Here is a 21,888-nt window from a genome sequence, read left to right on the forward strand (position 1 = left end):
ACTTTCTGACAGTCCTCTCAGCCTGATAAATCCCCATTGTGTCTGAGAAGAGGATCCAACAGCCTTTTTTTGCAAGCCTAGGGGATGTAGGAATACTGACTGCAGTGTCGTTGCCTTTTAAGGAGAGCTCTATTATAATTGCTACTCATTTTTTTTCAATTCATAGGTCACCAATCAAAAAATGTAACATGAAGAAGAAAATAACTAAATGGGTCACATAAGTAAATAAGTAAATTTCTAGGGCGAACCAAGAACTACAGTATATATAGTTTTAGTTGTTGTTGTTTATGACGCAGGTGAGTAAAGTAGTGTTTGTTACATGCACATGTGCATGTTGACTCATATTGTATATCAAAAACTAAAAATGTGTTACTTTAATAAATGAAATACAAAGTAGACAACATTTGGTGCCGTCTGTCATTGTCTGAAATCTATTTACTGTATAACTGGATCAGGTTCTCTTTTACTCTGTGCACAAAAATAGACACCATGTTAGTGCTCCACATTAATTGATAAGGACAGTGATCCGTAACCACAAATCCTTACGACATTTCTCTCAGTTTACTCAAGAGTGAATACATAAGATAGACAACAAACAAATATGCATTTTTCATTTATGAAAACCAACCCTATGACAAAATAAGTGAATGTGTTTTATCTTTGACGGTCTCTCACAGCACAATGTGGTTGGGAATCAATGGATTACACATTACAATATGTTCAATACAATGCACTCAGGTAATAAACTGGTGGGGAACATTGTCATCTACTGGCCATATAAGGTATCTACAGTTAAACTGTTCCACTTGGCAGAATGATGAAATGGCTGGCGAAAGGTAAACATGTCTGTTTCACTAGCGACATCTGCTGTTGAAAAAAAGCTTTAGTGAAGTGGCAAAAGGTTTTGTCAATGCTTCAAAAAGACACAGGTTGAAAAAGTGAATCCTGCATTTTAGTGGATAAGCAAATACTTGTATAAAAGGCACTGGTAAAAGTAGAAATGCTATTTTGCCTCTTTCAATCATCTGAAAGTGAGAAAATACAGCCTGACAAAAGTAAAATCAAATAATTCTTTTACTGCCAGTTATATACAATAGCAATCGAATAATTTGAGTAAAAAAAATGAGTACTTTTTGTTCAGCAAAGCTCTAGCTAGAGTTCCGACATTTATGTTATTCAAAAATATTTATCCTACTTACGCCTATGTATTTAATATGCCCCACTTGGACCACCTAATTTCGTTGTATACTTGCTAAACTATGGCAAAAAAACGCATCTATTCTATTCTATTCTATTCTATTCTATTCTATTCTATTCTATTCTATTCTATTCTATTCTATGTTCCCATTGTTTTGCTAAAGTTGGCAATATACATACATATAAATAACACATATAAATACAATAGGCTTGACTAGTTAATGAGTGATAAAACACACCTGACCCTTTATTTGGGAAGAATAAAGTGTGACAAGCAGATCTGGTGCCTAAAAAAATCCATTCCTAACACTTCTCCCAGTACTGAAGGATGTGTACTTATGGTTACTTCAGTGTCATAAGAACGTGAATGAGCTTTTTACTCCTCTTCTAGAGAATAAATCATTGAAACTATATATATGTAAAGAAATTAAATAGGTTTCTGTAATTATTAAAAATACACATTATGAATTTGAATTGAAAATTATTTTAAAAAAATACGTAATCAAATGAATTGGGGGAACAAAGTTTTAAAGCTGGATTTATAAGCATTTTCACTGCAGGCGGACTTTGCTTCATTTTGTACTTGATTCCATTTGCCTAGCAAAACAACTAAATGTGACCTCACAATGTTTGATTTGAAGTCAGGGCTCGACTAATTGACCCAAGTCCTCAGATGTACAATGACCTAAAAAACACTCCTTCCAAGATTGCTAATCTGTCTGATGAATTGTTTCAAGGTGTTTGCTGAGGAACTCTACTTTTGAGATGCAGTGAGCGGGGTTGTGTTGGAGCCGGTGGGGTGGGGGTGACAGACAAGAGTGTGGCATTCCATCCTTCATGTCTGTCTCCGCTGTCAGCGGGTCACTAGAAAAGTAAGCCAAATGTCGCGCCGCAGAGTAGGCTTCTGCCTCAGTGATAAGAAACGTAGAAGGATGAATCTGGATGCCTTTGCAGAGCTCTGTGCGTAAGTCACATGACTTTTCATCATTTAATATCATAATTAGATTGGAGTACTGAAATGTATTTAGATGCAAAATAGGGTCACAAAGTTGTTCAGTTCAGGGCAGGGCCCATAGAATGTGGAGATTATAATTATTAAAATGATTAAAATGGTTCTATTTTGAGGATTGTTTTTGTGTGTTTATCATATATAAGAATAAAGATACATTCTTGAATAGAATATAAATCAATTCATCTTGTTTATCCAGGGACCATGGACTGGAGGTGGTGGAGGTAATTGCTTTTGTCTAATGTAAACAGCAAGATGGGGAGCATGATTTCTCCCCTTGAAGATTCTTGAATGTAGGGCTTGCATATTGTTTGCTTTTTTTTCCAACCTAGGTTCTCTGTTTGTGTTTAGATTTGTCTATGAGTGATTTCCTAAGCACATGCACACCAGCTTACATTGTTTTAAGATGAAATAGTTGATTTCAGTGTGGACGCATGGCTACAAGTGTCAAATACAGATGTCTGCAACTTTAGTAATCAATGTCATAGCCACCTGCAGCCACCTCCAGCTTACTGTGCATTTCCTTGAGTAGGTGTCCTGAAAGAGGACCTTTAACTCTGGTGTCAAACTGATAGTCTGTAGGAAGCATTATAAGTATTTGTTGTGCTCTCAAGTTATTTAACTAATGTCTATTTTGTATGTATATATCGGTCCAATAATGCTAACGTTCTATGGCGAGGCTCTCTTAGATAAATTGGGAAAAAGGCATATTCCAGATGAACAACAGGCAATCAAATGTTTTATTTTCCATCTTCAGATTGATCTTACTCAGCCACTTGGGCCCCAAGGACCCTTCGATGTCATAGTTCACAAGCTGTCTGATGTCATTGTAGAGGCGGAGCATGACAGCCAATCAAAACAGCTTCTACTCAACTTCCAGGTGGAGCGTAAAGAATCATTTCACAGCATATCCTTGTTGTCTTTCTTCTTTTCATTCATTCCAGACGCATGGAGACAGACGAAAACGACACACACCTATTACTACACCTCTTGCACAGATGTCAAATATGTTTTAAGTGTGAAAAAAAAAAACATGTGACGTGCAATATAGTGTATTACCTTTTATTTAACGGCCACGTTATTAAGGACTGTCTTGACTGACAATGAAATAAATGTTAAGTATGTCTTTATAGTACATAATTTGAGTATAAAATTAAATTAAATTTGAATTAAAATTGTGCCCTGCAGAATTACAAATGATATGCAAAATATAGATGAATAAATATGATACTTTTCACAAAACCAGGCTTATGTCGGTGAAAATGAAAATTGATCGATTGTTGTATTCTAACTCTAAACTTAAATCCCTTTAAAAATGAAGCGTGATACAGGGTGGTAGCTGAAATTGATAAAATGGCAGTAATTACAATATTTAAATATATATATTTTTTAATTGCATTTCAGAATATGTGACTACTCAAATGACACTTTCGGCTGCTCTGACATAAAAGTCGACACCTTAAGGAGGTTTTTGAAGAAATAAAAAAATTGACCGTCCACTGAAAATTCGTATTTTCGTCAATAACTGAAAACTAATATCCCCGATATAAGCCTGGTTTTGTCAAAACGTGTCACAAATACTGTTCTTGTGATAAGAAGAAGCAGAAGACAAAGAAGAAGGAGATAACGACGAAGAACAATGAAGGATCTCTGTTTTAGATTTTGTGGATGCACTTCATCAAGTTTCCAAAGTGTAAATTTTCATTAGTCAAATTTTTTTGCCAAATCCCAAACTTAAAGCGGCCAAAAGCTCCAATGCCATTTGACCAAGGCAGAACGCATAGGCATGTTTTGCTTTGTTACAAGGATGCTGAAGTACCACTTAAGTAAATCCAAGTTCCCCAAAAATAAATCCAAGCACTGCTAAAATTTGACAGCTCTTAAGATTTACATTTTAATTTATTGTACATTCTTTTTTTAAGAAGCTATTGCAGTGTCATCTAAAAAAAAAAAACAAAAAAAAAAAACGGTTTGAGCCATAAGATCCCTTGCACCTCTTTTCTTATTAGGTAACCAAACTCATAGGAGTTTGAGACCCTAGGCATTTTTGCTTGTTTTTAATGCTATTTGAAATTTGGTGACCATTTGTACTACAGCTTCATTTACTGCATACGGTTAACACTTTGTATGACATTTACAGTACAGTATTGATTACTAGTAATTGAGCTTTTGCATTTAGCCTACTGGGCATGAATGTAAAATGTGCCGCTGTGTTCTGTTCCAGAACTATGTGTCAGCTCACAGCAGGACAGTTCTTCTGGATCCCCTGCCTGCCATGACCCAAATTCTCGACCGCTTTGCCTCTTACCGAATCATGAGCAAGCTGCACAATTCGCTCCGAGGTCTCGTGCTAGTAATAATCATACAGCAGTATTACTAGAAATACCATGTTAGTGATGTCAAGACTTTGGTACTTTTCCGCTTTGTTTGACAGACTGGCACATTTGCAGTCCTCCATACCTTGAGATCCACAGTGAAAGTGACATGCCTTCCATTCAGCAGAAAGTGATGACTCAGAACCTGAGCTTCCCTCTCAGTCAGTTCTCTAAACCTTTTGAATTCCTTTTTTACGGTGGTCGACGGGGGGCAAATGCAGGACTCTACAAACACAGAAATCAGGCAGACAAACAAAAAACAACTGCAAACATAAAAACGCAAACGCACTGAGCAAATGCAACAAAAAAAGATAATGATGAAAACAAAGTTACTGGTGTCATGAGAATTGAGATAAAGACATTCGAAAAGTTGAAAGAGAAGCCACACATCCTCATTTTATCTCTCTCTATATATATATTGCAGCATATTTTGTCTTTCTTTAGATGCATTTGCATTTTTTGCTTGCAGCTGTTTTAATCTCAGAGTGTATGTTTGTTTTATGTTTGTTTTGTTGTAAATTGGCTTCCATTTTGTTTTTGTGTTTTTGCTTCTTTTTGCAGTTATTTTTCAATAATTGTTTATGTTCTTTATTGTTTTTGTGTGTTTGTTTGTATATTTCTGTCTGATTCTGATGGTAGCAGAGCATTTGACCGGCCACAGCATTTTCTTCTATGTTACATTGACCAAAAGCTTTAAAAAGGCTCGCTAGCCAACAACGTGCATGGTTGTCCATTTGTTTTCAGGCTGAATTTCTTGGGTCTCAAATGAGAAGAAAAACAATTGTTACTGCAGAAACTGATGATTGAGAATTGTCAACCAACTGAGAACTGCCAAAACTATATAAGGCAGATAAAAGACATACAAAGGAAAATAAATAATATGGTATAACAAGTTTATAGGAAGTTTTTAGACATAAATTTTGGAACAGAATCTCTCCAATCAAACACACAATAAGTTTGGGCAAGAGTTGCAGCTTTCCTTTGTGTTTCAATGTAACACCATCCAAATCTTTTTTTCTCTGTTTGACAGTTTGCAAAACTAGAGTTGCACACGGTTCTCTCTCCCATGAGGTAAATGCAGTAATGTTAGACGAACATTCTTATTTTGTAGACCCTCAACCTTTTTTTTCAGTAATTCTTCTCTGTCTATGTGCTTGGTTCGTAGATGTCGTTGATCTTTAGTGCGGCAAGTCTAGCAGACATCCACCCGCCATGTGTGCTTCAGAGTTTTGTCAACCATGGAGCCGTCCTGCATAAGGTGTTTGTTGTCGGAGAGAGACACTTCTGCGTGGAAAGACCCTCACTCAAGAACTTCCCCACGGGGCCATGTGGTCAGTCAGAAAATACTCTTATTACATGTATATCCACACAGCCTCAGTAAACTCATCGTTTTGCTTATGTCCTTTGTTCTCTGTGCTTTCTCTCTGCCTGCAGACAGAAAGACCATCTTCTTTAACAGTCAACAAGTCTCCAAACCAGAGTCGAGCTCAGATCTCACCGCTGTGAGTATTGTATATTTTTGAATGAAATGTCAAGATTTCAAAAGATCATGCAGTTTTTGAAACCAACTTTACAGAGGCACCATTGCTAAAGAGACACTTGCACCAGTATTAGAATCACAAATAGTAATTATTAAAATATATAAATAAATACCGGTAATAGTAATAATAATAAGCAGCTACCTCAAATCCACTTGAAAATGTGTGCACTTTTGCTTCCCCAAGATGGATGAGCAAATGCCCTGCCTGCCTCCACCCAGCACGGAAGCTGTTGCCGCCCTGGTCAGAGAGTTGCGTATCCAGCTAGGCATGGCCCTTTTTGGCGTTGATGTCATCATCAATATCCACACATACACCCTTACCGTCATTGACATTAACATCTTTCCAGGTGAACACCTTCACATCTACACACAAGACACAACCAGATAGCCCGAACTGTTTTTGTCTTTTGTCAGGTTATGAGGGTGTGCCTCAGTTTTTCTCCTCTCTGCTCAGCCATATTGAGTCAGTATTGGATAAACAAGCTGCTTCTGCTGGCTCTCCCGAGACGCCCAAACACAAAGGAGCATCTTCCACTATGTCAAAACCTCTGAATTGACTCATGAGATATATTTTATGTGCTGTGACAACATAAACAATTGACAGCAAATGCGTTTCAAACACTTTTATTGATTGATGAGTAGAATAGAAGATACAGCAGGCACAAAATTCTATTGGCTAGTAATATTACAAACATTTTTGCCATTTTTAAATGGTTTTGAAATGTCTTCAATATCACCCTCCCCAAGGTGTTATCGTCCTCTGCCTTGCTGGTTGATACATATTATACGTATGTACAAAAGCAACTCTTAAGTATAGTAACAGTCCTTTCATTGTTAAACGAACAATCGACTTCGAATGGATCGTAATAATATTATCAATGTTTGTGTGTTCACATAAGATTGTAATTCTTGGCTGTTTAGAAAAAAAAGAGTATTTTTAATAAATGAGTACTATATGTGCACTCTAATAACGTATTAAAATACCTGCTATATTGGCTTACTTAAGATTTATTATTGCATTCATGTCTGCCGCAGTGTACATCATATTATTGCAGTTAACTGAGTTGATAACCCTGTTAAATTTGTGCCTTGTGCAATTTGACGCAGTGTCCTCTTGGGGGCGCTTTTGCCATTTTCTTTGTATGACCTTGGCGCAATGATATTTACACAAGCACAAAACAAGACAGCAACCACTGCAAATGCGATGGAACACCACCTACGGTTATTTTCAGCGTTAATATTACCAAAAGACAAGGAAATGGCTTTAGTGTCTTCCTCGTTCCCGCCTCGTCCTTGGCTTGTTAAGAGTGCAAAGCTGTCTGAACCTCAAGTGACACGTTGAGACCTTGTAAGCTCTAAGTACATCAATTCCTATCTACACAAACCGTGTGCAACTACACAAATCGTGTGCAACTCAACACCTGACGCAACGTAAATTACATACACGATCCATGTCTGTTTTGTGTGTCACCCTTGTTAGTCAAAAACAGTCTGATTTTAACAGTACACGAGCCTAATGAAACAATCTTCATTTCTTGAAAGAATAAATGACTTACCCTTGGGTATAAATATCAGTTATACATAACAGTCAGAACACTTTAAATATAGCTATCGATTATTGCACAAAACGGATATCGATACGTATAAATTGCTTATGTAGAATCAGTAGTAACATCTGAGAAAAAAAGCACTGTGTACGTGCTTGTTTTGAAGACACGGCACTCAAAATGCAGAGTGAAGTTTCTTGGTATCAATGGCATTTAAATTAAAGTGCTGAATGCTTGCAGTTTTGGCAGTTGGCAAATGATTCCACCCGTCAACCAAAAATTTACAGTTTATGGTGGCACGCTAAGCATGGATTCAAGAGAGGCGCATGAAGCTCCAAAGCTAAAATTAGCATTGATCGGTAGGAACAGTTCCCAGTTTAAAAAAAAATAAATCGTTTTGCATCCAAAAAAGGGACACCGAGGCTGTTAATATAAGAAATGAGGGGAAGTGAATGTGAACAAGAACGCAATAAAAAATTAATTTAAAAAAAAAGGGCTACTGTGTATGTGCGCGTCTATCCTCTCCGCAGTTCTCTCAGCTCTGCAGCAACTTCACGTAACTGGGCTTCGATCTCCAGCAGCTCCTGCGGATGGAAATGAGAATAAACAGCAAGTATTTTAATCAGGCAACAACAAAAGGTTGCTTGCGAGAGGCACGATGACAATATTAGGCCCTTGTACATGCACCTTTGTACTACAGATATTGGTACTCCTGTGTTAATGTTCCAGATCAATTACATGTATTATTATTCATTGATTTTTTTTTTCAGCATCAAACAGTTTAGTTGGTCAAAAATGTTTCTAATTTAAATGACAGACATATTTTTTATTTCAAGTTATTTTTTCCCACTAACCAGTAACCTGTAACTCTGTGAAAAGTTAACATATGTTGAAATCTTATTTATACTGTTTTTTTGTTGTTGTTGTTGTTTTTTTACTGTTAAGAAAAATACAATTTTAGGTAAACTTATACACAATTATTTTAGATAATGATGTTATTTATGTCTCTCCTGGCTCCTCCCCACACTCCAAAATAGGCATGACAGGTGTATCGGACACTCTAAATTGTCCTTAGGTGTGATTGGGTGCATGAATGACTGTTCGTCCTTGTGTGCCCTGCAATTGGCCGGCGATCAGTTCAGGATATCCCCCGCCTGCTGCCCATAGACGGCAGCTAAGAAAAATGGATGGATGGATGGATGGATGGATGGATGGATGGATGGATGGATGGATGGATGGATGGATGAATGGATGGATGGATGGACGGATGGACGGATGGGTGGATGGATGGATGTTATTCTAGTGACAGTGGTGGGAAGTGGGGTGGGGGGTGAAATGTTGTCTCCTTCCTAGGGTGGCTTTTTCCAAAAAATAACTAAGAAGCACTGGGTTAAACACATTTTAAGATTAAGCAAACAAATTATTTCCTCGACAAACCTCGCCCTCATCGTCTTCCAAGCCTCCTTCGTCATCGTCTTCATCCTCTCTGACATAGTCATCGTCATCTTCCTCATCCTCCCCGTGTGGATCGCTATCCTCGTCCTGGTCCTTCAAGCGCTCCCTCTCAAATTGGCGAGTGGCCTCATCGCTGGCTTTCTCCATCACCCTTTTCTGCTGCGGCTCCTTAATCTCCACTGCTCCCTCTTTATTCCTCGCTTGGTTCTCACCTCCGCTATTGTCACCTTCTTTTTTGCTCTCATTCTCAAGTTGGTTCTGGTCCACGCCATCGTCTCTTTTCTCGTCCCGCACTCGTTGCATCTTCTTGACCAGCTCGTCCAGCTCCTCCTGCTTCTCCTTCCTCGCCTTCTCCTCCTCTGGCTTATTCTTGCTCGTCAGCTCCTTCAACTCCTTCTCCACCTTCTCCCTCTCCACACTCAGCTCTAACTCATCCTTCTTCTGATCAGCAACACTCTGCTGCTGAACATCTTTGTCTCTGGCCAGCTTTTGTTTGGTGTCGTCGTCCTCTTGACCAGTTTGACTGCTTTTTGGACTCTCTCTTTCTTTCATCTCGTAACGCTTTTTCTTCAACTCTCTAAGGAGCTCTTTGAGCTCCTCATCATTTTGCTCCTCCTTTCCCTTCTTGCTGATCTCTTCGGCAAGCAGCTCCTCAAGCTCCTTAGCTCTTTCCTCTTCATCATGGATACCTCTAGCATCAATTTTTGGCTCATCCATCTCCCTCTTCCTCAAGTCATCTTCCACAGTTTTGTCCACATCGCTGGCTTCATCTTTCGGTTCCAAATCACCCTTTCCATCAGCTAGATTGTACTCATACCGCTCCCTCTCTGTAATGGGTAACAACAACATACCGTTCATTTAGCACACATTAGCTGTGGGAATATTATTACATGTAACTCTTGCTTAATTAATTATTTATTCAGAAATTGTTTGTCTTGAATTGTAATGTATCCAGACCTGGCTGAATTTAGCATTACACACTTTGTTTTGATTAAGATAGGTACATATATGCCTGTTAGCAATTGTTTTGCTTCTGTTTACATAATGCAGTTCTGTGTGATAGCTGAGGTCCTTTGAAAATGAATAATTACTGTGGCGGCAATGTTAATTATCTTTAAACCATCAATGGTGTTTCACATCAAATGTTATAAATAGGCTTGTGGACCTTCGTATGTGTCAAATATTAAATGATTTAGTTTAGCATTTTGGTATTTATACAATGTTAAACAGTCTGTTGTTTCATAGGACAATTTTAAAGAAAACCTCAACAGGGGAAGACCAATAAACAGTTTGAAGCAAACATGCTTCACCCTTTAATTGAGAGCTGTGCAAGTGAGTCTTCTTTTCATTGCCTCAAAGTAATATTAGAGTAGGAACGAGTGCTTAGGAAAACTTTAAAACATGAGTTGCCAAGTCCAGTTCTCGAGCGCCCCTATCCAGCCTGTTTTTCATGTGACCTTCATCTGGTACACCTGATTCAAGTCACGGTTACTTAAATCAGGTGTACCGGATGAGGGTTACATGGAAAACAGGGTGTATAGAGGCTCTCGAGGACCGGACTTGGGCACTCCTACTTTAAAAGGTTGTCACTTCCTTTATAATGTGTTTTATGAACCCCCACTGAAGTCTAAATATTCTGATTATCTAATTCTCTGCCACTGACAAATGAAGCTGTCATAGATCAATTGTAATTAACTGGTAGCGGATAAGTTAACTCATTCAGTGCCACTGGCAACTATATAAGTCAAAAATCTGTTAACTGGAGTGACTATAAGTGAATGACTTAGTATTGTGTTTGTGAAATATTAACTGAGTAAAGAAGTACACCTACTTTTATTCATCTCAGTGGACTGCCATTTTGCTATTTACTGTAGAATGATAATGACATCACAGTGTCTAAAGGCTGGTTTCTGGTCACACAATGTTAGCAAGATGATGCTGCATTCAAGAAAGGTGGGACGACAGATTTATGCCGCGTGAATTGTCCCAGTTCGAATCTCAAAGCGTTCAATGCAAATGCAACCAGCAAAGATAGTCGACAGCGAGAGGCAAATTGGCCGCCCCTTGAAATTGATTTTTAAAAAGTTTATTTTTCTCCTTAATTCATTTTCTGCAAACAAAATATTAATCAGACTATCATGTCCAGATGAGTCATTAATGCATTCAACATATTATTGTAAAAAAAAAAATGTTTTGTACTTAAATGTGTTTTAAAACATTCAAATGTTTAGAAGAATAGGAGGGGTAAAATGATTAAACATGTTTCCTTTTATATAGTCTCGATATCGTAGATGGGTCCCGTATTTACTTCCCATCATAATTGGGGGTTCCCTGTCAACTGTTTATCTTTTTGAGAATGGGTAAACTCTAGCAATGAGTGAATGATCGCGTACCATCATCAGCCAGCCTCTGCAGTTCCCCGAGCAGGCTCTGGTGTCTTTGCACTTCATCAAGTTCCGCTGCAGAAAGTTAGACACCCCACATGTACTCCACACAATCAAATCATAGACAAACAAGGGCATCATAGCAAACTAAGTTGTCACCAGCAGTTTAAGTCAGCGCACCCTCAAATTCAAACAGGATAGGAATGGTTGTTTTACTTGGATGACACTTATTGTTAACAAGCTGTACAAAGTATAAAACTAACGTCCTTATTTGTCACCAAACTTGATAGCACTTAAAGGATCTTGTTTGTATTGTATTGTTTTAATGTTCTACACTTTTGTGGGTGTTAAATATGTCAAATGTTGCTCACCAGCAAAATCAAGTTGCATACATTTAATGAAAATAATAAAATGATAATTTAGCAGGATGAAATTGCTATACTATTTAACTGTTTTGTAGAACATTATGTTGAACATAGGCGATAAAATACATATGACAGATAGCACCTGCTAGCTGAGGGCCGCACGCATGTTGCGACCCATCTCCATTCAGCGTTTCTTGAATTATACATTCAACCTTGAGGAAAAAAAAACAAAACAAACAAAAAAAACACACACAAAGAATTGTCAGTGAAAATTTTGAATATTCAGTTATATCATAGACACAAAAAAAAGAATGCAATGGTAGATTCATTCCTGACCTTTGCATCATTGAGGGGTGAGATAACTGGCCGACATCCCACTGGAACACAAAAAATAAGAATGAGAAGCAACATACTGGTATTTCTCATTTCTACCACAATGGCAAACAAAAATGAGCAGCGTTTGATGCTGTGCCAGAGAGGGTGTACTTGTTTTCACCTAAGCACTGTTCCCTTGGTGAAGTGACACAGCAAAGAGGCTTACATCTCTCTCATGCTCACATTGACACACACGCAACACACACACACACTATTCCCAGGGGCACAAGCCTGCAGGTAGTTTCCATCCGGGGCTAAATCTGGCTCAAATCTCTTACTACCATTATATCATTAAAGGTAACCCAAGACGTGCAACACTACCCTGCCAGATAATTGTCACTCCAAATTGCAGAAGGTTGGACAATAGACATTATGTGTTTTCCCCTATATTCACAGATTAAAAAAGGAAAACTTGTTTGCAAAGATAGTCACCAATATGTAAATAAAAAATCAGTTTGATGTTGCCAACTGTGCTGTAAATATTGGTATTGACTGATTTACAGTTAGTTGTACTTGAAGACAGGATTAATTCTAGGAAAATAAAGACAAAAACTTGCGTATGCCAGTCAGGCCCACTAGGCTGTTTGAATGGGGAACTAGGTGTTTGGGAGAAAAAAAACAGGAAGGTTGACGCATGCACACTAAATAAATTATAACACGGAGAGTACTATGTGAAGCATATTAATTTTGCATTTTAATCATAAAGCCTTTCCAATTTGGGCAAGAGACAGAGAACATTGTGTCCTGGTTGCTGGTCAATCAAATGAATTATTGCTAGCTCGTGACCCACTGCAACAATAGCATAAATCTCCTAACAGTTGTCAGAAGGGCCGCTGGTACCAGCCTTCTCAGCTTGTTCTTACATCAGCAAGATTAGTCCTGCTATGGAATGAGCAATTATTCCATAGTGTAGATAACCATCTAAAGGGCCATGCACTACAACTATTCTCATTGCTTTCACTAATAAGAACCTTCATTGCACTAGTTGTAGAAAAACTAATGCTCACTAGTACGAATATAGTCTAGTTTTTCTGTGAATACTAATGAAATTTCTGCTCACTAGTCAGAAAACTATGGCATGCTCGTGCTGCATAACAGTAATGGGCCAGCTACGAGTAGAACTTTGTGATGACGTTAGTGGCACACTGTTGTCATTTGACTTGTTTTGAGTGTTCAGACGACACAATCTCATGGTGAGCACTGCAGCATTACAATGTCAAAAATCATACAAAAACAAAGAGTAACTAACTCAAATCGGTATATACTGTAATTAGTTCTTCGCTTGCATGTGGTGCTACAGTGAGAAAGTCCTCTGCCTGCTAAGAAGTACGTAAAGAAATAGTTTAAAACCAATCAGAGTTCTACAAGTGTTAACCTTCTTTTGATATGTCATATCATATTTTGTTATGATAAGTGCGTAGAAGAGGATGCTAATTGGGATTAGCATGAGGCAAATGACTAGCTAATCACTACGCTGGTATGCTGTATACATTACATGAACTAGTTAGTGTAGGTATAATTTTGGTGGTAATTGTTAAAATCGATGAGTTAAAGTGCTTTTATTGCTGTTAGTTCATTTTGGTTATGTAATATTCATAAAAATGTGCAGAGTTCAACGAGAATGAGCTGCTTCAATTATTAAAATACTTAATGTGAAAAGTGACAGTATGGCTGTAGCTACATGGCTCCTCAAAATTTTTGGATTAGTATTTATCTTGAATTCTGAATGGGTTCAGTTAAGAGCCAAAACCCCGGACAATAAGACAGTGGACAGGGCAAGAATTTGGTGAGGCCGTCTGTCCTGCGGGCATTGAACCTCAAAGTCATTCTTCTCATTGACACAGATAAGAACAACAACAAGAACAAGAAAACTACCTGGTAATAGCAGGTAAATAGAGGCACAGGGGACAACATTTTTTTCCCATTTTCATCTGATCATAGAAGAGTTCTATTTAAAGATGGCTCTACAGCTGGTCATTCATTATCATTTCTTATTTTACAATATGATTCCACATTAGTCACTTATCATTCCATATTTGTTTCTATCATTCCAGAAAAAAATCCACATAATTGCATACCTTTCAAAATCAATCAAAATCATACCACATTTCATATATTAATTCAGCATTCACACACAATTTATCCAGAAGTTGCTATCCCAATTCATTCTTCCTGTAATTAATTTGTGGCTTAGGAGGAAATGGGGCATGACCTCTTTAGAGGCACGCAAAAGCTCCACAAAAATCTGATGGGATATAATCCAGCCTTTGTAAACGTTTCACACATATTTTCACAGCACAAACAGATGTGCGGGGTAAGAAAGTTACTGATTTGAGAAGCGGCCATTTTTCGGGTCCATAGAATTTATTATTTGATTGACAGTTGGCAGATGAAAGGGGTGTGGTTTCACACGTTGGATAGACACACCCACAGTGCTTGGGAGCTACATTCGCTTGATTTTTCATCATTTTGAAACCTCATTTTAAATACTTGCAGATTTGTTGAACTATTCAAATTTGGCAACAAACCTCTCTGTGGTTTGCTAAAATTTAGAGGACATTTTCACTTAACGATGACTTTTAACTGGCTTTTGCATTGTTTTTTTTTTTCTTATTTGTAAGATGTGATCCAATTGTGTTTTTAAATCAGTTTTCTTAGTTCCAGCAGTACGGTATTCCTTTCCGTTAAAATATTTGATAGTGATGCCAAGTAAGGTCAACGATTGTGTTTTTCTTCGGGGTGTGTGTGTGTGTGTGTGTGTTCGAGATGGTAGCGACATTATGGGGCGTGTCTAGGGGTGTTTCGCTGAGGGTCCGATTCGAACTCGAACCGTCACAACACGGACATTATACGTTGGATTTCAAAGATATTGGATGAAGCTTCGAGGGCTTCTAGTATAGCCTACATGTCACACCACGGATGTGCACACGGACGAATATGATCAGGCGCACGTGGCGTCCTTGTCCTCACCTGCTTAATAAACTGCGCATTTGAGCGAGATGTTGGAGCGGCAAAAAGACGGGCGTATAAACAAATCACATGATGGTAATTTTATTGAGCATGTTCGTTCGAATAGTGACGCTCGTTGCTTAGAACAATGACAAAAATGGAGCATCTATTCAGACATTTACAGCATTATTTCACGAGCAAGATATAAGGCAAGAACAGCGAAATACTAACCTCCCACGGCTGCCAACAGACAAATTGCGGCTGTTAGAACTCCCATAGGATCCAAAATGATGTTCCTTCCAGGAGAGGGGTTACATCCACGTTGAACGTGGATGCCAGTCATCACACACAACACACACAACACACACGTAACACCTCGATGTGGAGCGAACTGAGCCCTGCACGGTGGCGTGCACGCGCGCCGCGCGCGTTTGTGTCAGGTCAAGTGACGCAGCCTAGCGCAAATCCTAAAGCTTAAATTGTCACCTGCACTTTGCAAATAAATCAAATGGAACAAGGCTTATAACGTCACCTCAAGATCTAATATACTACTATCTGAATCTTCACCATTATAATTCTTATATCAAACATTCATACTTGCATACAAACATCACAACTGGACAGCATTTCCTCTATTTTTTTGTTTGTTTATTGCTTTGATGCACATGCGGTACTGTACTGTACAGTATTTACGCTGCAGGTTACATGCAGTTGAGCTCTAGTGCCCCCTACAGGCAGACAATGGCAACCGCCCATTCCGCTTGTGCTGTATTTTGTTGACAACACCGTATTCAACCCAAGACGTAGTCAGCAGTTCTTTGCTTGCATTGCACCCAAATCTTTTCTGACCAATTCCCAACGGTTCTTTTGGCAGCAGTTTATTGTTTTATTTGGCCCTCCAATCGAATTTTAGAAACTATGTGCTCCCATGCCAATTTAGCCTGACCAGGGCCTCCAGAATCCTCTGCTGGCTGGCCAAAGTAAGGAAAGAAAAACATGTTTTAACCAATCATATTTCAATATCATTCTCAAAGGGTAAGCCAGGATGGAGGATGATGGCAGCACTTTTCTGTCATGCTGATGAGAGAAAAATTTGTTACAGCCAATTTAACAATTAAATATAAAAGCCTGCTGCATATAGCTCTAATTAAAAATCCAAATTTCTGGTGAGTATGATACAATTAAATATTTTATGGTTTTACGTAAACAATTTCCTCAACTAACCTGATAAAAGTGGTAGTGAAAACATAGATTAAGTCAGTTAAGAATCCACTTATAGCCCAGGAACCAAATGCACACAGCCCATCACTGTATACAATAAATGCAACACATTAATCATGATAAATGTGAACCCTCTCTCCCTGTTTCCAGTGTTGCACATTATCCATCACTTATAGATGTCATTATATTAGACTATTAAAAAGTATTTTTCTGACAAAAACTCTTAATTCCATGTTTGACCCCTAAAAATCTGAAGACAATATAAACATTTGCCAAGCATTATCACAATGCTGAAAACTGTCCTGGAAAGTACCGTAAGTCTTACTGCTGTGTCAAATGATAAACATGTACACACTACTGTAGATCGCTGGACTATTTTGTCTAGCGATCCATTGACAGTGACTCAAAATCCACCCAAGGAAAGAGTCGGACTGTACAAACTGCAGAAAGGTGCGACAAAGAGCAAAGCGGAACAATATGCTCCAACTGAGTTAATGGAATGCTGTAAAAATGAAAAAGACATAGGTTCCAGAAAAAACAATGACTATGGTGAACCTTAATGTGCGTCAGTGAGCTACACACATCATTCTCAATACGGACGTCACGTAACTGTGGGAGAAGGCCTGGGCGGCCTGCTGGGCTGGTTGGGACCAATGTATTTCAGAGGAGTGCTCTTCGGCTTCTCAATTATTTCAAGACCCAAATATGGTTGCAAGGCTTTGGGGACAAGCACTGATCCTTCCTACAGGTACAGAAAGAAAAATAGAAAATGAGATATTTAACTATTTCCACTCTCATATACAAATGGAGCTTCAACTGCTCGCTAACAAAAAGCTTTCATTGATAAAAGTGTTCCTTATTGAGTGTATCATCTTTTGATGTCTTCATAAGATTAAGGAGTATGTTAAGAAAAACTTGAACAAACCTTCCACATAGATTTTCAATCAGTATCCTTAAAAAGAAGCTTTTTTTTTTTTTTTTTTTTTTTTTTTAAATGGTGGAAGCTTACTTTGGTTTGGTGAGTCTCAAGGATGGCAATGATTGTCCGGGGAATGGCGCATGCCGTAGCATTCACCTAAAAACAAATAACACAGCGAGCAGGTTTGCCGTGTGCTGAAAAGGCAGGAAAAACACCAGAGAGTCTCCACTGCAGTCTTACTGTGTGGGCGTAGTGCAGGCTGCCATCATCTCTCTCATACAGAATGTTGAGGCGTCTGCTCTGGTAGTCAGTACAGTTAGATGCACTTGAAATCTGAAAGACAGAAGAAATACATCTGTCACAATATGGGGATTTAGGGCATTGTATTTTGGCTCATTTTCAGTAAAGAAGGAAAGTAAAACAGCAATATTATCATACTGGTACGTGGTAACAATATAATGTTGCTGACCTCGCCATAACTGTTCCTCCCAGGCATCCAAGCTTCAATGTCATACTTTCTATATGCTGGAGGACCCAATTCCTGTGTTGGCATGTCCAATACTCTATGAAAAAAACCCACACTCAAAATAAAAAATAAATAAATAAAAATCTGTTTTTGATGATATTGTGTTTTTTTCTGACCTGTAGTGCAGCTCAAGTGCAGAAAAAATCTCCTTTTGCAAGGAGACAAACTCCTCTAGAAGCTGTTCACTCTCCTCCCCTGTCTCATTTGCCGTCACTCCAAACATCTCTACCTAGTCAAACAAATGGAAATTTTGTGCTATACTTCAGTTTGTTTTTACAAATGAAATACCAGATTAAATACAGGATTAACTGAGAGTAATTCTATATACTGCATCAGTGCAACCCTAGAGTGAATCAGCAGTATAAGCGTGAGAAAGAAATAAAATTGGATGCATTTAACTTCGAATGAGTAGAGCAATCCAGCGTCTATCAAGGCCACAAAAAAATGTTCGATTGACTGAGCTTTATGGGAATGCATATCTCTAAGCATTTAAAACCAACAGCGCTGATCAAAAGTGAACTTAGCCATACTTCTGTAATGTTGTGAATTGTTTCTACGCCTATGTCGTTGAATCTAGTTATTTGAATGTACAGGTTATTAACATAGTAGCCAATTGAGTCTATACTAACCTTATTGAAGTGATGAACTCTATAGAGACCCCAGGTCTCTCTCCCTGTGTCTGTTTCCGCCCTGTAACAAGTACTGCTGCACACTGTCCTACAGCGAGAGGCGGCAGAGCAAGTCAGCTACGGTTTATTTCAGACAACACGTTTAACGCATCGTATGGAAGTACTTCATACCTAACGGGCATATCCTTAACGTGAACTGCATGATCCATGAAATAACCTGGGAGGGAAGGGTATCAAACACTGAGCTTGTGCAAAAGTAGTTGTGCCAAATGGGCATTCTAAGGCAACATGGAAAGTCTAGTCTTCAAAATAAAAGTTGGTAAAAAACATACAACCTAAACGTCTCTATCAATTAAACATATTTTCATTTTATATGGCGTGATTTGCAACGGCAATCAGAATATTCATAGTCTATTATTAAGTCATTCACTGCCATTAAGTCGCAATCAGAATGATCATGGTCTATTATTAACTAATTCACAGCCATTAAGTCAAACGTGCAGTAACTATAGGCCATAGCTATAAAGCATCAAGAAATCATGATTAAACTTTGATTAATTGCGCAGCCCTACCTGCCACTCCGACTTCCCCAGTCCCAGCTAGGTTTAGGTCTGGGAAACGAGCCGGATCCAGCGAGTAGACCTGAGAGCGATGGGCGTTGGGCTGCATGCCACATCCCTCCTGTAGACAAGTCAACGAATCAGGCACCTTTTTAACAGAAGTTAGTTTGAAATTGCCAATCAGTGATTAACTTAAGAAGATATGTGCTCTGATCGACTTTAATTCGGGTATCATTCTATTACGGCTTTCCTGCTCCTACGATACAATTTGTCTACCATTTTCCTCACTTTTTTATGATATGTCACGCACTCCCAAAAAACAGCTAAAAAACAGTAGAATACAGTATGCTACTTACAAACACCGCAGCCTTCAGCATGTCAGGTACAACCATTGGAATGAAGCCCTGTCGATGAAAAATAAGATACAAATAATACACAGATTTGTAACCAACATATTTGTTTTACCAACATCTAATATTGCAGCAGCTTACACGTCGTTGCAGTGTATCGAGGGCAAGGTTTTGGAGCGCAGTCTGAAGTCTGGCCCCGGCTCCTCTCAGATAGTAAGATCTGTGACCTGAGACATGAGCAAGATGCCTGAAGTAGAACAAAGATATGCACTCTGGTAAATGTACAAAGGCTGGCCAAGAATTTAAAAGGTTCAAAATATAAATGTAATTGCTGCTACAAGCCAACCAAAAAATATGCTCAATGGACGACACAGAAGTCAGCATCACCTCTGCCTGATGAGGCCACCCAACCGCTCCCCCAGTTCAACATGGCCTCTGGGCTTAAAGTCAAATTCTTCAATTGAAAAATAAAAATAATATAAATATATTTGAAGAGTGTACTTAATATACAAAGTAACTCACAACACTCACCAGGTTTCAGGCCAACCAGTTCCACTACTTTCGCTTGGCTCTCGTCTCCAATAGGCTGATAAAGAAAAGGTCAGAAATGTAAACAATATCATGTTATACATAAAGGATAAAACAAACCTCGCGCACATCTGATATTCACTGATTTCTCACAACATCAGGGTGTGTGCTGTTGGGCAGGCGGAGTGCTCGGCTATAATGTTCCCGATCCAGCTGTGTCTCACTCGAATAGAGATGGTTGAGTCGTTGACGGACCTCTCGACCTTTCAGCAGTGCCTGGTTGTACTCTGGAAGCTGTGTGATGAATACATGCATATTAAGCGAAAAGGCAAAATGATAATAATTTATAATAATTAGAGAGAATTATTGATTTGACTTACATTGGCGAGGGCTTGCTTTTTATATTCTCCCTAAGAACAGATTGTTGTCAAATTCATGATTCTGACTTTTATTCCCACATACTGACACACGCGCACACACACACACGCACAGACACAAATGCGCCCATGAATATACAAGAATGCGGTAATAATATTATAGCCAAGTGAGGGGTGGGTATGTAGAGACTTTTAACTGAGTAATGAGAATTCTGTGATTGTGATTGGAAATAATTCTTAGCAAAATGACAAAATGTATCTGACTTAACTACTTGGCTGCAACTCATTGAGTTTTTCATTCTTTCTCAGCTACCTTGTGGACTAAGTAAGCAATCCCCCCATATTTTGGCAGGAAGGCACCGAACCAATAAAAACCAATAATGAAAAAAACATGAATCAAACTCAACACAACTCATCAAGCTTTCAAACTGTTGCAGTCTGGTCACTGCTACAGGGCTTTAAAAAAAATAAAACTAAGAAACAGCTTTTTCTCTGGAGCTTTTAACCCTCTGAACAACAATACAAGAGAACACTTGCAATTCACAACTGCATTCTGTAAAACCGTGATTTATATTCTTTAGGATTTTTTGTATTTATTGTTCATAATTATTTAATACGCACTAATCAGAACAGCAAACCCAATTTCGTTGTATACCAGCAAAACGATGACAATAAAAGTATTCAATTACATTTATATTATATTACATTATATTATATTTAATGAGCTGTTTTCTTTTTGAGGTCATGGTAGACTTTGACACCCATGGTTGCGTTTGCGTACTGTCGATTTTTATCTTTTAATTGATACTTAATATTGTTGGCCTTGAAATGACCTTAATCTAAATGTTTGTGTAATTTTAATATCACTAAAATACATTAGAATTCTAACATGGGCGTATCAATTTTAATAGTAGAACACATTCTGCGTATACAAAAACCACATAGAGTACTTTATTCAAAACAAACATGCATCGACAGCAAAAGCAAACAACTTTTTGACTGCGACACAGCACATTATTGGAGACCAAGAGAACTGTTGATCATAAACGTGTGAAATACTGGAATGACCTAAAATCTTTACTGACCACATACGCTTTGACCGTTTCACTAATATGCTTCTTCTGCTGTTCCAACTGAGAGATTTCCGTTCGTACTGCCTGGAGTTGCTGCCACACCGACACCTGAAAGGAAAAGAAAACTAAATCGCAGACAACGCCCAAAAAATGTTTTTTTTTTTTTTTTTTTTTTTACTACCACTTACAATTTCCTGGACATCTTCCGCGCACAGCTCTCCTTTTCTGCTCTCTACATTTGCGATGACTTTGTCGGTCTCCTCGCACACTTCTCTCATGTCCAGCTGCGGCTTGTCGCTATATCCTTCACAAACATGCTCATACAAGCTACTCCGATGAGAAAAGGAGCGGAGCACGAAACACGCCTTTGGCGCTGACAAATGTCGCGCCGCCGGCGTCATTACAAACTTTGCAAAGCTTGAGGAAAACGCGACCATGTACGTCGCCATATTGGAAATGTGACGACTGGTGCATTCTAGACAGTAGGATTTGGTGTAACACATTATATA

General features: G+C 38.5%; 3 protein-coding genes across 5 annotated transcripts; 1 reads left to right on the plus strand and 2 right to left on the minus strand.

Annotated features, from left to right (window-relative positions):
* Nucleotides 1–2,018: 2,018 nt before the first annotated feature.
* On the plus strand, nucleotides 2,019–9,416 carry LOC148416050 (inositol-tetrakisphosphate 1-kinase-like). 2 transcript variants are annotated; one of them, XM_088427062.1, is made up of 10 exons: nucleotides 2,036–2,161; nucleotides 2,406–2,430; nucleotides 2,964–3,086; nucleotides 4,431–4,548; nucleotides 4,641–4,742; nucleotides 5,612–5,652; nucleotides 5,747–5,912; nucleotides 6,016–6,083; nucleotides 6,306–6,468; nucleotides 6,536–9,416. In XM_088427062.1, exons 1-10 carry the CDS (start codon nucleotides 2,079–2,081, stop codon nucleotides 6,676–6,678), a joined length of 1,032 nt encoding a protein of 343 aa, XP_088283188.1. In that variant the 5' UTR covers nucleotides 2,036–2,078; the 3' UTR covers nucleotides 6,679–9,416. The 2 variants fall into 2 exon arrangements, with proteins under 2 accessions (XP_088283189.1, XP_088283188.1); XM_088427063.1 differs by lacking the exon at nucleotides 2,406–2,430 and having other exon boundaries at nucleotides 2,019–2,157.
* LOC148416051 (uncharacterized) lies at nucleotides 6,730–15,625 on the minus strand. Its single transcript, XM_088427061.1, has 6 exons — nucleotides 15,428–15,625; nucleotides 12,209–12,249; nucleotides 12,015–12,084; nucleotides 11,517–11,582; nucleotides 9,106–9,950; nucleotides 6,730–8,252 (listed from the first exon to the last, which is right to left on the minus strand). Exons 1-6 carry the CDS (start codon nucleotides 15,537–15,539, stop codon nucleotides 8,184–8,186), a joined length of 1,203 nt encoding a protein of 400 aa, XP_088283187.1. The 5' UTR covers nucleotides 15,540–15,625; the 3' UTR covers nucleotides 6,730–8,183.
* Nucleotides 15,626–15,749: 124 nt separating this feature from the next.
* Nucleotides 15,750–21,831, minus strand: sars2 (seryl-tRNA synthetase 2, mitochondrial). Of its 2 annotated transcripts, none has more exons than XM_088427060.1 (16): nucleotides 21,568–21,831; nucleotides 21,392–21,487; nucleotides 20,310–20,339; nucleotides 20,083–20,223; nucleotides 19,933–19,987; nucleotides 19,789–19,855; nucleotides 19,543–19,648; nucleotides 19,408–19,455; nucleotides 19,064–19,199; nucleotides 18,663–18,708; nucleotides 18,492–18,579; nucleotides 17,979–18,091; nucleotides 17,806–17,899; nucleotides 17,577–17,669; nucleotides 17,427–17,492; nucleotides 15,750–17,159 (listed from the first exon to the last, which is right to left on the minus strand). In XM_088427060.1, the coding sequence occupies exons 1-16, from the start codon at nucleotides 21,826–21,828 to the stop codon at nucleotides 17,019–17,021; spliced, it is 1,581 nt and encodes a 526-aa protein (XP_088283186.1). In that variant the 5' UTR covers nucleotides 21,829–21,831; the 3' UTR covers nucleotides 15,750–17,018. The 2 variants fall into 2 exon arrangements, with proteins under 2 accessions (XP_088283186.1, XP_088283185.1); XM_088427059.1 differs by having other exon boundaries at nucleotides 19,064–19,172; nucleotides 21,568–21,829.
* Nucleotides 21,832–21,888: the final 57 nt, after the last annotated feature.

Source organism: Hippichthys cyanospilos, chromosome 11 (assembly GCF_059441005.1).
Source record: "Hippichthys cyanospilos isolate Australia breed blue-spotted pipefish chromosome 11, RoL_Hcya_1.0, whole genome shotgun sequence".
Taxonomy (NCBI): Eukaryota; Metazoa; Chordata; class Actinopteri; order Syngnathiformes; family Syngnathidae; genus Hippichthys; species Hippichthys cyanospilos.